Consider the following 16,344-nt stretch of genomic DNA (forward strand, 5'->3'; position numbering starts at 1 on the left):
ACTATTTCATTCCCTCCTGAAAGTCTCCACATAGTGGCAATAAAACAAATCAGAAAAGCAAACTGAAATGTTAAAGAATAAATAAGAAATAATAAAACAAACTAGAAAAACACCAGAATGAGACATTCTTTCTTATTCTTCTTTAGATTTCAAGCAATAGTCTACCTGAATATGGAAAAAGTTACCTCCATTATGACTGCTGGTAGGCCACAATTTAAAATAAACTAGGTAAATTCTATTATAGAGTATAATTACTATTCAAAAAGTTAAAGCAGGTAAAACTATTTGGATACATTTCTGAAATTATTTGGGAGGCAAATGAAGGATAAAGACTTCAATCAAAAAGTCAAGATAAGCATCTCAGAGACAATCCTGGCTGCCTTAAGATAGATTGTTTACATCAAGAAAACGTGCATTCCCCACTTCCAAGGGGAAAAATGAATCAACCATCCAGAAAGCCTAGAGCTTAGTGACCTTCCACATATAACCTCCAAGTACACTGATTGATAAGCCAAAATATGCAACTTAGAATTATTGAAAAATATAATAATTTCCAAGTATATATGAATTTTAAAATTCAAAACTATTTTAGTTTTTTAGAATTGCAAAATCTTAGCTTTTATTTTTTAGAATTATAAAAACTTTAAAATAATCACCAAAATACTCCAATAACCATTCATTAATCAAAAATGGAAGAGAGGAAGAGGGGCACCTGGTGCCTCAGTTGGTTAAGTGCCTGACTCTTGATTTCAGCTCCGGTCATGGGCTCCAGGTCCTGGGATCCAGCCCTGTATGGGACTCGATGATCAGTGTGGAATCTGCCTGAGATTGTCTCTCTCTCTCTCTCTCTCCCCTCTCCCCACTCATGCTCTCACTGTCTTTCTCAAATAAATAAATAAAATCTTTTAAAAAATGCAATAAGAAAACTCTATACTCCAGTATCACAGTTTAGCTTTAAGTAAGGATTGCAAGTTTTATTTCACTTGTTTCCCCTTTTGTCCTTTTAAGATGTGCTTGGGAGCATCAATATTAATAATTGTTCCTAGTCATAAATGCTATTGGTACACAAAACAGGAGAGTTCATTGTAAAAGTAAAATAAAGATGTCCTGTAACTCATCAAATACAAATAGCTTTATACAGGACATGACGAATGTTTTCCTTCATCCTAGAAATGTTCTTCACATAATTTTGAAAAATAAAAATAAAACTAGTTAAGTGAATGGACATTGATAGCTTAGCCCACCCCATGAACCAAGGGACTTTATGCTTGTTTGTTTGTTTATAACAATTAAAAAGGGAAGAAAACAACCACTAAATTTCACAATGGTTTTGTGCCTCTGACTCTTATTATTGGTCATGTTTTATTGAACAAGTAGACTTCATTTAAAAACACAATTTAAACCAAATGGCATTAAAGTGCTGCACACAAATATATATTGTTTTGCATACTGTAAATGCTTATTGTAATAAACACAGGGGGATCCTTCATACATGGTTCTTACTTTCTCTATTTTATTATTTATTTATTTATTTATTTTTAGAGAGAGCATGCACTCAAGCAGGGGGAGGGGCAGACAGAGGGGGAGAGGGAGAATCTTAAGCAGGCTCTACGCTGGGAGCCTGCCACGGGGCTCAATCTCAGGACCCTGAGATCATGACTTGAGGAAAATCAAGAGTCCGACACTTAACCAACTGAGCCACCAAGGTGACCCGCTTTCTCTTTGAGAGATATAAATGACAGAGGATATTTCCATAGCTGGTACACCTTCCTGGATATATTCACAGTTCAATGGTACGAAATGCTATCATTGAGGGCACAGCAGAAAATGGAGCCCAGGAAGAGCTTCACAATAGATATGATACACTGAGGGTTACAGGCAATTCCCAGTATTCTGACTATCAACTCTATCATTTTCTCTCCCAAATAAGAAAGCATATGGAATAGGATAGATTGACAATAATAGTAATTATATAAGCTATATTGCATTGGCTTTATTTATTCATAAAGAAAAAGCAAAGCAACCTCAAACTCTAGTACTTTATTACGAATACCTAATTATTCACCACACACCCCACACCTGATAACAAAACACAATAATTTTAACACTTGATTTCAGAGTCACTACCCTAATGAATTAAAACCCAAACCAAAGTTAACCATAATTTTAATGTGGATTTGGCCAACAACATGATACACTCAATAGATTAAATCTCATTGATGAGAGAGAAATAAAACAGCTTTTAGATGATTTATTTTCATTTTCAAGTTGCTACTAAATTTTTTCATAAGTCACTTCTACCACACTCTAAATGACCTACAACATTTCCAATCTGTTCATCCCATCTTTGATATACCCTAAAAATATTAAATTGCATTTTTGTAATAATTACTATTCAAAAGCAAAAAAGACCTTAGAAGGTTTTATTATCATCACTGCAAACACTCCCCCCAAAAAGAAGTAGGAGTAATCAAATATAAAGTTTTCTTCCACTTATCCATACAACACCCATCCAACCCCACCTCTCTTATTGTACTTTTAGCCAAAGGTAAGTCAAAGTGGCTCATCCTCTAGGGACAATAATAGTGGTCACTCATAATACGTGATAGAAATTGTTTTATAGACCATCAACATTTAGTTTTAGACAAAAGCATGCAGGTAATTGTTTTTGCAAACATATCTGAATGTGCTCAATATTAATTTACACATACGTAACAAATATAGATAGGTCTAGCTATAGGAAAAACTAATGAGCTAAAGATGCAAGTTTTTAAACAGACATAGGTAACTAGAAGTCAGGCTCAGTTTCTACTAACTAAAATATTCTTCACTTTACATAATGATTTATTTCGAGAGTTCATAGAGAATTTCCATATGCATTCAAAATGAAAAAAATTACAAAATATCAGTTTAATCACATATTTCATAGAATATAAACAAGGCATAAGGAATGTCCGCATTTCTGTTATAAATTAAATGTGGACAAAATTTTTGGGACTTACCGGGGCACCTGGGTGGCTCAGTTGGTTAAGCGACTGCCTTCGGCTCAGGTCATGATCCTGGAGTCCCGGGATCGAGTCCCGCATCGGGCTCCCTGCTCAGCAGGGAGTCTGCTTCTCCCTCTGACCTTCCCCCCTCTCATGTGCTCTCTCTCTCTCTCTCATTCTCTCTCTCAAATAAATAAATAAATAAAATCTCTTAAAAAAAAAACTTTAAAAAAAAATTGGGGGGACTTACCAATATGATTTCCATCATACTTGCATTTTTGACAAACGATTTAGAAAACTGATGCTTATAGGTTTTTTACACATTATATCTATTAAACACTAACTGAAAACATAAGGCATGAAGTGTTTCTGTGGAGAAAATAACTAGACCTTCCTACTGGGATTAGTCAGCCCTCTGAAACCATCTTTGGTACTTTATTAAAGGATCTAAGTTCTTTTCTATGAAACACACACACACACACCTTGATAGCTTATATTATCTATATAATATTTATATAAACTGCTTCACTCTACAATTCACGATCATTCTTGGCTGGATTGTCTGAATAACCCACCTGACATAATTTTGTTCCTACATGCATCCAATTATTAGCATGCAACAACATGACTTACCGGCCCAAAAGAATTACTGTCAAAACTGTGTCCATGATGATCACCTTCAACCCAGATGTGACCCCGGGGAACTTTGACATACCGGTTTTTGTGGCCGATGGTTCTAGAAATAAAGAGCATACATAACCACTGAGATAAGAACAGAAAGATCAAGTAGTTGAGCATACAAAGAAACAAAGGGCAAAAATGCTGTTATAAAGATGCAACAGATAATTACAGGCGAACCATGAAGTTACTCTGTAACTTCATTTTTAAGTAACATTGGGTTAGGACTTGTAAAACCTATGCACAGTATTTTTTTTCACTTTTCTCTAGGTAAGAATTTTGTGCTAAAATATAATGCAGTAGCACTAAATACAATGTTTTACTACCATATTTAATTCTCAATATCCTAAGTATGTATTTTATGAAATAAGCTCTAACAAAATACAGATCTATTTATTTTCTGACATTTGCTTTTATGTCAATATTCAATTTGATCAACTGTAATCTTCATATTTTTAGTCGAACTTCTCAAACCAACAGACAGCATTTTTCATAACCTCTTAATACTCTAAAAATCAGCATACATAGAAATAACAACAACAAAACCCTGGATGATCCCTTGTCAGATTTAAACTCAATATTAGCTGAAAATGTTTTATCAGTATTATATTATTTCATAAATTATTCTTGAAAATGAGAAACTTTGTAACAATTTGGAAGACAAAGATTAATGATCAATGATACACATTTAGTGGAACATTCTATACTCCTTTCTTTAAAAGATTTATTTATTTATTTGAGGAGGTGGGAGGGGCAAGGGAAAATGAGAGAGAGAATCCTCAAGCAGACTCCCCACTGAGTGTGGAGCCCAATGCAGGGCTCCATCCCAGGACCCAGAGATCATGACCTGAGCCGAAATCAAAAGTCAGACGCTCAACTGACAAGCCACCCAGGTGCCCCAGGAACATTGTATATTCTTAAGGTTGACAAGGAAACGGAATAAGAAAAGGCTCTCTCATATAGTGTTGGTGGCAATATAAAATGATAAAACTTTTTCTCCTATTTGCAATTTGGGACTTATTTTCATCAAATTTGTTAAGAGACTAAAATGTACATGCCTTTGACCTAGTTATTATACTTTTGTGTAGAAATCCATTCCAAAAAAATAATCAGAAATGTAAACAAATATTTATTATCAGGAGTATTCAACACAAACATTTTTTTTAAAGCAAGGCAGACTGCCACACGCAGCGCCCTATTTGGATGTGTCCAGAGTCTTGGAAGCTTGACTACCCTACATTCTACAAATGGACCTGGGCAGCTCGTTTGGAGGTTTCAGCAGGGGAATGCAGCTACTCCTATACCCTTGACCGAAGAACAGTCCTCCTCTATTGGGAAAGGGCCTCCTCTTCCACAGAGAGAGTAGCACGTGTCAGGAGGGATGCACAGGGAGCAGTGAGGAAGGAAAGGGCCCCCCCTAGCCAGCCAGATCAGCTGAATCAACCCTGGCAATCAATGGGGTGACAGATATCACAGCCAGATCGCCCTCACATCCTCAACACAAGCTTTTTTTTTTTTTAAATGCAGGCTTTTTATAACATATATATATTTCCTAAATATTCTACAACATGGGAATGGTTAAATAAATTATGATACAACCAATTTAATAAGAGGAACAAGATCAGAATAAAATATTATCCAATTCTATAATAATAAATTCTTTTGAGGGCAGAGACCGTTTTTTTGTTTTGTTTTGTTTTGTTTACTCCCCAAAGCATTTGGGAAAATGCTTAGCCTAAAAAAGCTTCTCAATAAATGCTGGTTGAATGAATGAATGAGTGAACGTCACCTCTAAGTCTATAGAATTAAGCACAGAAACTGAGCTTTGTGAGCTATTCTTTGGTGTAGAGTCCCTTTCAGACCATTTTTGTTAGTTAGCAGGTTGTATGTGTGCAGAAGAATACATTAAAAAGAAAAGACTACACATAAATTGGTGCTATAGAAATTGAAACTATTCATTATCTAGAATGGTTTTTAATTTTCAAGATAACTTCGGTGTTGAATTACTTTGCTTGAGATCAGTAAATCATTCATGCAAGGAAGCAATGTTGTGGCCATTAGAAGCCCACAGTAAGTTAATGACTGCCGTTTATTTTTAATTACTACTGGGAAGAAGAGTTTGAGCTTTTTAAAGAAAAGCAAAAACAAGTTTTTTTGCACATCTCACCGTCATATACTCTGTAACATAAGTGTTCTTCAATTAAAATCTGTCAATTAGTTCTGGACATCACTACTGCTTTTATCATGAGATTGCCTCGAAGAACTAATATCCCACATCAAGTGTTAATGATGGGAGAAGATCGTTTTCCTAATTGTTGGCAAGGCACACTTTCCTATTAAGTCCAAACATTGGTTCACCTTATTATGCTGGTTATTTTTGATAGTTAGAAAGAAAACAATTACTCATTTTGTCTCTTCAAGCAGAATTATGAAATAAACCAGCATAAAATCATCTCTGCAATGAAATGGTAGATGTTAAGTCACGCATATTCTTCTGGAAACCAGAAGAATGATATAAAACTCAGATTCAGTTTCAATGTCATATGAACCAGGGAGTCAAGATACTTGTGAAAGAAAATGACAGTATCATAAAATTACCAGTGACAGTTGCACATTTCCTTACATTGACCATTTTATCTAAAAAATTTGAATACACCCATCTTCCCATCATTTTCTAGCCTCTTATATCACTTTATTTTTCTTCATTGCAGTTACAAACACTTGACATTCACTTATTGTTTTTTTTTGTTTATTGCCTATCTCCCTCCACAACTAGAATGTAAACTTTGGAAATTTGACTTTATTTTTCACTTTCTTTGTATCCCCAGAGCCCAGAAGAAAGTATTGTACAAAGTGTTCAACAAATATTTGTTAAATAAATGACCAAATGACTGAATAACTGAAGAATAAAAAATACTGCAACAAAGGCAGAATAATAGGGTGGAAAGTTCAGAGTCTGGAACCGGTTCTAATCTTGCTACTAGAACTCATAAGGAATCTTGTGCAAGTTACTTAGTGTCTACCTCCATCTACCTATCTTTAAAATAGGATGAATAAGACATACCCCAACTGGGTTGAGATGAAGATCAGTAGTTAAATGAGAATATACTGGAGAGGTTACTAGAGAGCATAGTCTCTGCAATCAGCCTATTTTGGCTTTTCTATCTGACTGAACACTTTCAAGTTCATGTGACCTTGGGAAAGTTGATGCAACTCTGTCAGTGTTCTCATTTGGAGAACAGAGCAAATAATGGTACCTAACTCAAACAGTTGTTCCATGAATAAAGTGGTATGTATTAAACACTTGATAAATGGATTCTCGCATAGTTGAGACTGTTTTTAAGCACTCAGTATAGTTCTGATATATGGTAAGAACCCAATAAGTGGTAGTTATTATTGCTATTGTCTTCCTTTGTCCACTATTTTCTTTCTTTTCATAATTCAGAATGTATTCAGCCTCCACTATCTATTAGCATCAGTCTCTTAAAATTACCTGAGCTATGCTTCAATAATTTCTTTTCCCCATAGTTGCACTGTGACTATAGACAATTTTTTATATTACAATAAATCTTTTTTTTTTCTTTTTATTCATATGCCCTTCTGGGATACTCTAAAACTTATATGTGAAAACACAATCTCTTTGGGCATATTTAAATATGCAGAGAGTAGTAGGTGAAAACACAAATAGATTGTGTTGCATTAATCACTTGCATTTACTAATCACTTGCATTTTTGAATGTCACAGTGCTAATAGGAGTGGTTTACCTTGCTACCAGACAGGTGTAAAAGAACACTTTGAGCTGTAGAACTCTGATAAAATTCATGCCATTTGCTTAGTGCATATTTCTCAGGTTTCAATCTAACTTTTTAAAAAATAACCCAAAGTAGCTTTAAAAAATATGATGTTAAAATATCAAGCTGGTTCCTTTTAGGACTGCCAAAGAAATATAATACTCCTAATAGAATTCCTCTGGAGAAGGAATTTTAAATTGCTTTGTGCTTCTGAATTCACATAAAAGAAAGACAAGATAATCTTTCAGGTGATTTAACAGTTAAGTAAGGTGTCAGCATACAAGGTTGTATGTATCTATGGCTTGCAAATAATTTTGGTTTGACAGTCAAAAATGAGTTTTGTATGGTATTTTAACTACCTGTCTACAAAGAGGCATTTTTAGTACTAGCATTACCAAGACAAGTTACTAGGTTTTATAAATGGAATAAAGAATGATTGCCTTCAATTTTATTTGACCTTGAAAAACATTTTTTTAAAAATTTGAGTCTTTTGAGTGTCATCAGTTGAATACAAAATTATCAATATAAGCCCTGATACCACAAGAGGGAAACAAATTCATATTTAAAGTATTTCCCAAATACACACACAAATACTTATACATTCTTAACTTGGGTGATTAGTATTAATAATTCATGATTTATTGATTTATTTTTATTTCTTTATTTTTCAAACAATAGTATTGATTATTCTCATTGTCCAAAGTAGTGGCTTCCCTGAATATGTTTACTACTCCCTGGATCCTAGAACCCTGGTTTTCATTATCCTGAAGGGACTAGATGTCAAGGGCTCAGGACTCAGCAAGATCAGGAATTGGAACTAGATCTCTTTCAACATCATCATCACTGATAGACTGGACTAGGAAAAAAAATAATCTGCCATCAGGAAAGGAAAACAAGAAGGACACTTGTCTATCAAGTTTTGGCATCTAGAAAAGACAATAATTCTCCCTTGAGAATCCACATCCTGCTCGCAGATGAGATTGGGGTTCAAATTCACACTGCTTGTGTAGTCCAGGAAAATTAAGAGTTAACTTTAATTGGCCCCAGGAATCTGGCAGAAGGAAATATGTATCTCTTCAAGAAAAATCATTCATTTCAGAGTTTTCAGGTTTTCTATAGGTAAGTCCCAGCCAGTAAGAGCTCATAATCCAAAATAACACAATTCACAAGGAAACAGCCAGTATTAATGAGTCAAGGCAAACAATAAACAGCAGAATTAGATCCCCAGGGACTTAAAATACTAGATTTATCAGACATAGAATATAAATTATACATACTCAAATATTTTTTAAGAATTAAAAAGGGAGGGCGCCTGGGTGGCTCAGTTGGTTGGGCGACTGCCTTCAGCTCAGGTCATGGTCCCGGGGTCCTGGGATCGAGTCCCGCATCGGGCTCCCTGCTCTGCGGGGAGCCTGCTTCTCCCTCTCCCATTCCCCCTGTTTGTGTTCCCTCTCTTGCTGTGTCTCTCTCTGTCAAATAAATAAAAAAAATCTTTAAAAAAAAAAAAAAAAAAAAAAGAATTAAAAAGGGAACTTTTAAAATAAATGAGCAAGAAACACTACCCTATTTTTAAAGGACAGACATTTGAAAAAGAATCAAATAGAACTTCTAAATTTTAAAATGCAGTGGACCCTTGAACAATGTGGGGGTTGGGTGCTGACTGCTCCCCACCAGTGCATTAGAAAATCCTCATTAAATTTTTGACTCTCCCAAAACTTAACTATTAATAGCTACTACTGACCAGAAACCTTTCTGATAACATAAGCAGTCAACTCACACCTATTTCTATGTTATATGTATTCCATACTGTATTCCTACAACAGAGTAAGCTAGAGAAAAGGAAATGTTATTAGGAAAATCATAATGAAGAAAAAATAATTTATAGGAGTATACTATGTTTATCAAAAGAAATCCACATACAAGTGGACCCACCCAGGTCAAATCCATGTTATTCAGGGATCAACTGTATATAATTAAATAGGTGGACAAAAAGCAGATTCCTAAAAGCTAAAGAAAAAGTTATTTAGAATTTAGAACAGGGAGGTAAAGAAATTAAAGAAAATATAAAGATGTTAACAGACATAGAGAACATTACTAGGAAATGTAACCTAAGTGTAATCAAGTCCCAAAGGAAAAGAATAAAAGAAAACAAGGAAAGGCAATATTTGAAGAGATAGTGGTAGAGAACTTTTCAGAATTGATGAAAGCATGAATTCAGAGTCTGCAAAGTGAACCAACCACAAGAAAAGTTAAGTATGAAGAAATCACACCTTGATACAACGTAATGAATTTGTAGAACCCTAAAGACCCTCTTGCCTCCACAAATTTTTGAGATGCTGCCAGAGAAAAAAAAGGTAGGTTATCTTTAAACTAACAGCAGAGTTTCTATACTAGGGTATAATTTACATGAAATATAACCCAGTCACTTTAAGTATACAATTCAATGAGATTTAACAATCTATACAATCATATAATCACTAGGTCAAGATATAAAACACTCGAATTATCCAACGATGTTTCCTCACGCCCCCAGCAGGCCCATCTGCCCTCACTCACATCCTTGGCTCCAGGTTACTGGGCTGAGCTGCTCCTATCACTACAGTTTTGCCTTTCTAGACTTTCCTACAGATGATATCTTTCAATATGTATTCTTTTATTTCTGGCTTGTTTAAAGTAATCTAATGCTTTTGAGATCAGTTCATGATGTTGCATGTACTAGAAATTTGCTACCATTTTTTTCTTAATAATATATAGATATACAGTTGGTTTGTCAAGCAATAGTTTGTGGACACTTGGGTTGTTTCCAGTTTTTGGCTATCATCAACAAAGCAGCTATGAATATTTCAGTATATATATTTATGTGGACAAGTATTATAATTGAAATGGTTGGGTCATATGGTAACTATATGCTAACCTGTCTTTTCCCTAATGACTAATATTTCTGAGTATGCATTTGTCATTTGCTTTCTTCCTTGGTGAATTATTAAAGCTTTGAAAAATGAAATTCAGTGGTTTGCTTTTGATTATTGAGTTGTATAACTTCTTTATATAATCTGGATATAACTCTTATCAGATGTATGTTTTTGTAAATATTTTCTCCTAATCTGTGGCATGTTTTTTTCACTTTCTTAACAGTTTTCTTCAAAGAACAAGCATTTTTAATTTTCATGAAGTTTACTTAGCAATTTTTTTCTAATATATGCTTTTTATGCCATAAGAAATCTTTGCCTAATCCAAAGTCACAAAGCTTTTTTTCTATTTTTTTCTCTCTACCTTTCTAGTTTTAGGTCTTTTTAAAAAATATGGTACAAAAGAAAGTTCTAGTTTTTCTTTTCTTTCTTTCTTTTCTTTTTGCGTATGGATATCCAAATTTTCTAACCCCATTTTTTAAAAAGATTATTCTTTCTTAATTGAATTACCTTGTGCTATGGATTGAGTTATGTCCCCTCAGAATTCATATGTTGAAGCCCTATCTCCCACACGGAGATGGGGCCTTTGGGAGATAAGTTTAGATGAGGGCAGAAGGGTAGGGCCCCCCATGAGAGGATTAGTACCCTTATAAGAGACTAGAGAGAGCTAGAGTAATCGATCTCTCTTCTTCCCCCCACTCTCCACCCCTACTCTCTCGCTCTATCTACCACGTGACAACTTATACAAATAGCATGCAGAAAAGGGGGAAAGTGATTGAAAATAAATTTTTCTAAGGTTTTTGATTTTTCTAGTGAAGAGTAGAGATATTTATTATCTTTGGACTTTGTTTGGTATGCATTTAAATAATTTTAGGAATCATAGTGGAAATGTAGTCTATAACTCCCCAACCCAGTAGACCGAAAATAGAATTTAAAAATCCCAGTTAATGCAGGGGTGCCTGGATGGCTCAATAAGTTAGGCTTCAGACTCTTGGTTCAGCTCAGGTTGTGCTCTCATGTGTCATGAGATCAAGCCAGGTTCCACACTCAGTGGGGAGTCTGCTTGAAGATTCTCTCCCTCTGCCTCTCCCCCTGACTCGTGCATACTCTCTCTCTCTAAAATAAATAAATATTTAAAAAAAATCTCAGTTAATGCAAAAGAATGCAGAAAATTAAAAAGTAAGTAGAAAAGGCAGGATCAATAGAAAGCACAAAATAAGATGGTATTTAAATATATCACTAATCATAATAAAAGTAGATGAACTAATATAGCTAATTGAAAAAAAATTATTGTCCAACTGTGTAAAAATTATAGCTACATGCTGCTCATAAGAGAGACACATAAAACAAAAGGCTACAGAGAATTTGATAAACATAATAAAATGATAAATCAGGAAAATAATAGCTTCATTAGCTATTCATTAGCACTCAAACAAAATGAGATCAGGTCTCTGAGACAAGATTAAAGTGTTTATGGGACCCGATCATGAAACCACTGATGTTTATTTTATCCTATAGAAGTATTTTAAGCAGGGAAGTGAGCTTAAAACTCTTTAATGAATAGAGTTAAATTTTGCTTATTAAAATCCATGGTCAGTGTCAATATTCTAAAAAGTCCAAAGATCTCTGCTGTAACAACATGGTAAGCTTTTCTACTGTTCAATATACCCATTCTCTCTTCTAACTTTAAATGCTACCAATTGTTATATTTGCTTAGTATAAAAATGCTAAGGTATGGAGACTCAATACTCCTTTCCTTGGAGCTTGCATTGAATTAGAAATGGCATGTAATTAAAAATAATAAATGTATGTAATTAATAGAGGGTGAATTTAAAAAAATTAGGTGATAATATTTCTCAGAAGTTGAATCACTTAGAGCTACCTGTAAGTGAGGACATTTCTTAAGATCACAGTTGGAAAGACACCAGCAATGATCTAATAAAACTCCTCTTGGTATACATAAAGTAGAGGCAAAAAGCATTTAGGTGAAGTCGCCTAGTTAGTTAGTGGCAGGGCAAAGACTATATAAACCAGATTCTATAATTTCCTTTCCATTGCACCACGGATCATAACTATTGAGATTCCAAAGAATAGGTCTTAACATCTTTTCAGTGGGAAAAAAAATGAAATGTCATTCTCTAAATAGACTGCAGATTGTTGCTAGGTGATTAGAGCAAATCTATTTAGTTCATTTAAACAAGAAGTAAGGTTTATACATCTTCACAATAAAGTTGCAGAATTAATTTTGTAAGTTTAATATGAATGCTCTTAGTACAGCTAAGAATTTTTTTAGTGAATATTCCTGATGTACTTTTTTTTTCTAAATTTAGATTATAGGATTTCCTTAATAGAATGTTTTCTCCTGTTAAACATACATCTTAAAAATATCTATGGCTGTCCATAAAAATCACTGTAGTTGTTAGTGAAAACTTGAGAAATATATCAACATTTATCAAACATTAGATTCCATCCATGCTAGGTCAGGCCACATATGTAATACATACTTAGGCTATGCTAATCAATCCAGCAATGAGGTAGCAGTTTAAGCTGTGTTACCTTGTGAGTTAGGATTAGTTTATGAGGATAAGCTTATCAACTCTGTGAGAATGTGGACTCTGCTTTTTCTCTCTTGTTAGAAACAAACATTTGGGCGTGTGGGTGGCTCAGTTGGTTGGGCGACTGCCTGCGGCTCAGGTCATGATCCTGGAGTCCCGGGATCAAGTCCACATCAGGCTCCCTGCTCGGCGGGGAGTTTCCTTCTCCCTCTCCTGCTCCCCCCTCTTGTGCTCTCTCTCTCTCTCTCTCAAATAAATAAATAAAATCTTAAAAAAAAAAAAAGAAAAGAAACTTTATTGAATGACTACTACGTGAAACACTATAACGGGTGTGCATGAGGGCACAGAAAAGAATAAGATCTTGTCCCTACTACCAAAATTATAACTTCTACCATGATTCAAACATAAGCAACTAAAGTCTGTGAAATACATATGACAATCTAAACTACCATAGATGAAATTTAACAAGTTGGAAGCATCTGCAAGAAAATAATTTATGAAAGGAGGAATAAATAAATGAACGAATGTCAAATGTTTCTAACCGCATAGGTGTTCAAAGGATGGTATTATTTTAGTCTGAAATAGCCAGGAAAGGCATAATGAATATCTGAATCAAGATATGAAGAAGGGATAGATAAAAGCTAACAGGTAAAGAAGGTAGTATGTAATTCAAATCCCATGCTCTTACAGAAAAAAATATTTCCTTTTCCTTAGTGCATTATTTCTTGGAAATACAGCATCATAAATTAAGGGGAATATTTTATAAGCCACTTTATAAATGAAGACTTCCAGTCATTACAGTAGGATGGAAAGTTAAACATATTTAAATTATTTCATTCTAAAGATATTATTATTAATTTTTTCTCTTACTCTCCTTAATTTCTTCTTATTCTTCTATTCCAAATGCTATTATAATACATACAGTATTAACTTATCTTAGATCATATTAAGTCAAAATTTTTAAGTAGATAAATGTATTATTGAGTTACAGCATAATTATAAACATTTATATAAGCTATTTGAATATAGAAAAGATAATTCCACATACCAAAGGTAAGAATGTATCTAACTTGCATATATTTCAAATTTGTTTTTGCTAAAATGATAAAACCATGAAATGCCAAAGGTTTAAACACCATAATCAGTTTACCTACTGTTAAACTGGATCTTATCAGGAGTACCAATAGTGACTGATATCATTATTCCATGTAAAGCTTCTTAGCAAACCAATTTAAATAAAATAGTGGGTTTGTAATGTATAGTTTTATTTTTTCAAAAAAATCAGTATTTATTATAAATGGTATTGTTGCACTTGTTTACAAAGTCCTCTCTCAAAATAATTTCCTGGGTATCTGTATCATTCATCATTTACTTTAGTAGGTTTTTCCCACATGCTATTTATACAGGGGGAAAAACACATTTCAGTGCTTTTTAATGTAAGGTCCTTAGATATTGGAGGAAATACGAACAATTTTCCATCTGTTTGCTCTGATCTCAGTCTTGCAGCCTGAATATTCCTTTTAACATTAAAAGGAATGTATGCTATTTTATTTACTTCCTACAAACAAAATTAATGAGCCTTTGGATTAATTACTAGTAATTAATTTTTAAATCACTAGTAATTGATTACTAGTAATTAATTTTTAAATCACCATTTTTTTAAGTTTTAATTACACACCAATAACATTTCTAAATACGACTACATCACAAGAAGCAATTGGAATTTGGTTAAATTTGAATTGAGACCCTTCTTTTTACATGACCAATATTGTAAAATAGTAGCGCTACCTAATTAATGTCAGCAGGGATTCATTTAATCATCAATCATTTCTTCCAACCAAATATTCCTTAATATATCTTTATTTAACAGTTTTATTCAAACAAATAGTATTAGAGAGAGAAAATATAATGACTTCGTAAAAGTCACCATACTAGATTACACATTTGACAGCTACAGATTACTCTTCATAAAATATAAACATGAATAATATAGGTTTTAGGAAGTACCGAATAGGAGATCTTGTTAATTCAAGCCCTACTTGTTTCAGCCTACATGAATCTGTATTATAAAACCATATTATAATGTCTGGAATACCAGAATACCATGTAAACATGTGAGTGAATTGCTTGAAAGTCAGAAAAGATGTTTTTCTTCCCCCCCTACATAGGACTATGACGTGGTGGCACAGTCCTGACCAGTGAAGACTCTGGACTATAGAGCATGAATGAAATTATGGATCAGAATGCCTGCATGCCGAGTTGTTTTGTTGTAAACATAAAGCTTATCTAAAGCTTCCTGGGATATTTTGTTTCATACTTATCCTTGAATATTTGCTATCAATGACCTAAGCCTCAAGTAAGTAGAGAGCAATCCTCTCAGCTTCCAAGAAATGTGCTCTTGAGCATAAGCCTGACTTTTCCATTATGGAAGACAAAATTCAGGGACTGTTTAATTCAGATAGGAAGAACAGGAAGTCACTTTTAATGAGAACTTATTAAACTTCTAACATAACCCAGAATAATACTAAACAGCATAAAATAGACTTCTATATCCACTGAGTTTGTAATGGGGAATGTCTGACTTGTAAGAAATCAGATTCATGTGGATAACATGAATCTTGAAAAGATGTGATTGCTCATATTGCTGTGTCATATAAATTGAGGAGTCAGTCCTCCACAGTCACATCTTCTAGATATTCTGCTATGTAGACAAACAGCTGTCTTCTTAAAGTAAAATTTTAAATAATATAAATCACCATGTAAAACTTGAAACCAGAGAGAAAACCCATAGCTAATCTCCTTCCTGGACTCCTGCAGTCACTTTCTCGCTGGTTTTTAGGTCTCTATTTTCCACTATTTTTAGTCATTCGCCACACAAGTCTAATCGTGTCATACTCCTGCCCTGTTTAAAAGTTTCCAATGGCTTCCCATCACACAGAATAAAATCCAAATTGCTTACTGTGAACCTACAAGCCCTTACATCCAAGATTCCCAGTCTTGGCACTCTAGATAGGTTGAGCCAGAAAATTCTTAGTCAAGAGGAGCTATCCTGTGTAATTTAGGATGTTAGGTAACAACCCTGGCTCCTGTTCACTAGATGTCAATAGCAATAGCATCCCCTTCGCAGTTTTGACAACCAAAAACGTCACCAAGCATTGCCAAATATCTCCAGGATGGGTGTGGGGGCACAAAACTGACCCCTCTGGGAATCACTGCTTTACAGGATCTGTTCCTTCACTACACCTTCAGCCTCAACTCCTCTTGCTCATTTTACCTCATCCACACTAGCCTCTTCGATGTTCCTTCAACACACCATGAGACCTCTTGACTCTGGCCCTTTTCTGCACTTGCTATCCTCTGCACGAAATGTTCTTTGCATTCTGTGTTCCTGTTTAATTCTTGTATCTAAATAGCTCCTCGTCA

General features: G+C 34.2%; 1 protein-coding gene across 1 annotated transcript in view; it reads right to left on the reverse strand.

The window, feature by feature from the left end:
- The window catches only part of IMMP2L (inner mitochondrial membrane peptidase subunit 2), an 867,877-nt gene that overhangs the window by 201,782 nt on the left and 649,751 nt on the right, over positions 1-16,344 (reverse strand). The window contains exon 6 of the mRNA XM_044919891.1: positions 3,621-3,723. Coding sequence (XP_044775826.1) covers positions 3,621-3,723 — 103 coding nt within the window. The remainder of the gene's footprint in view (positions 1-3,620; positions 3,724-16,344) is intronic.

The sequence above is a fragment of the Neomonachus schauinslandi genome, chromosome 12, assembly GCF_002201575.2.
Source record: "Neomonachus schauinslandi chromosome 12, ASM220157v2, whole genome shotgun sequence".
Classification (NCBI taxonomy): Eukaryota; Metazoa; Chordata; class Mammalia; order Carnivora; family Phocidae; genus Neomonachus; species Neomonachus schauinslandi.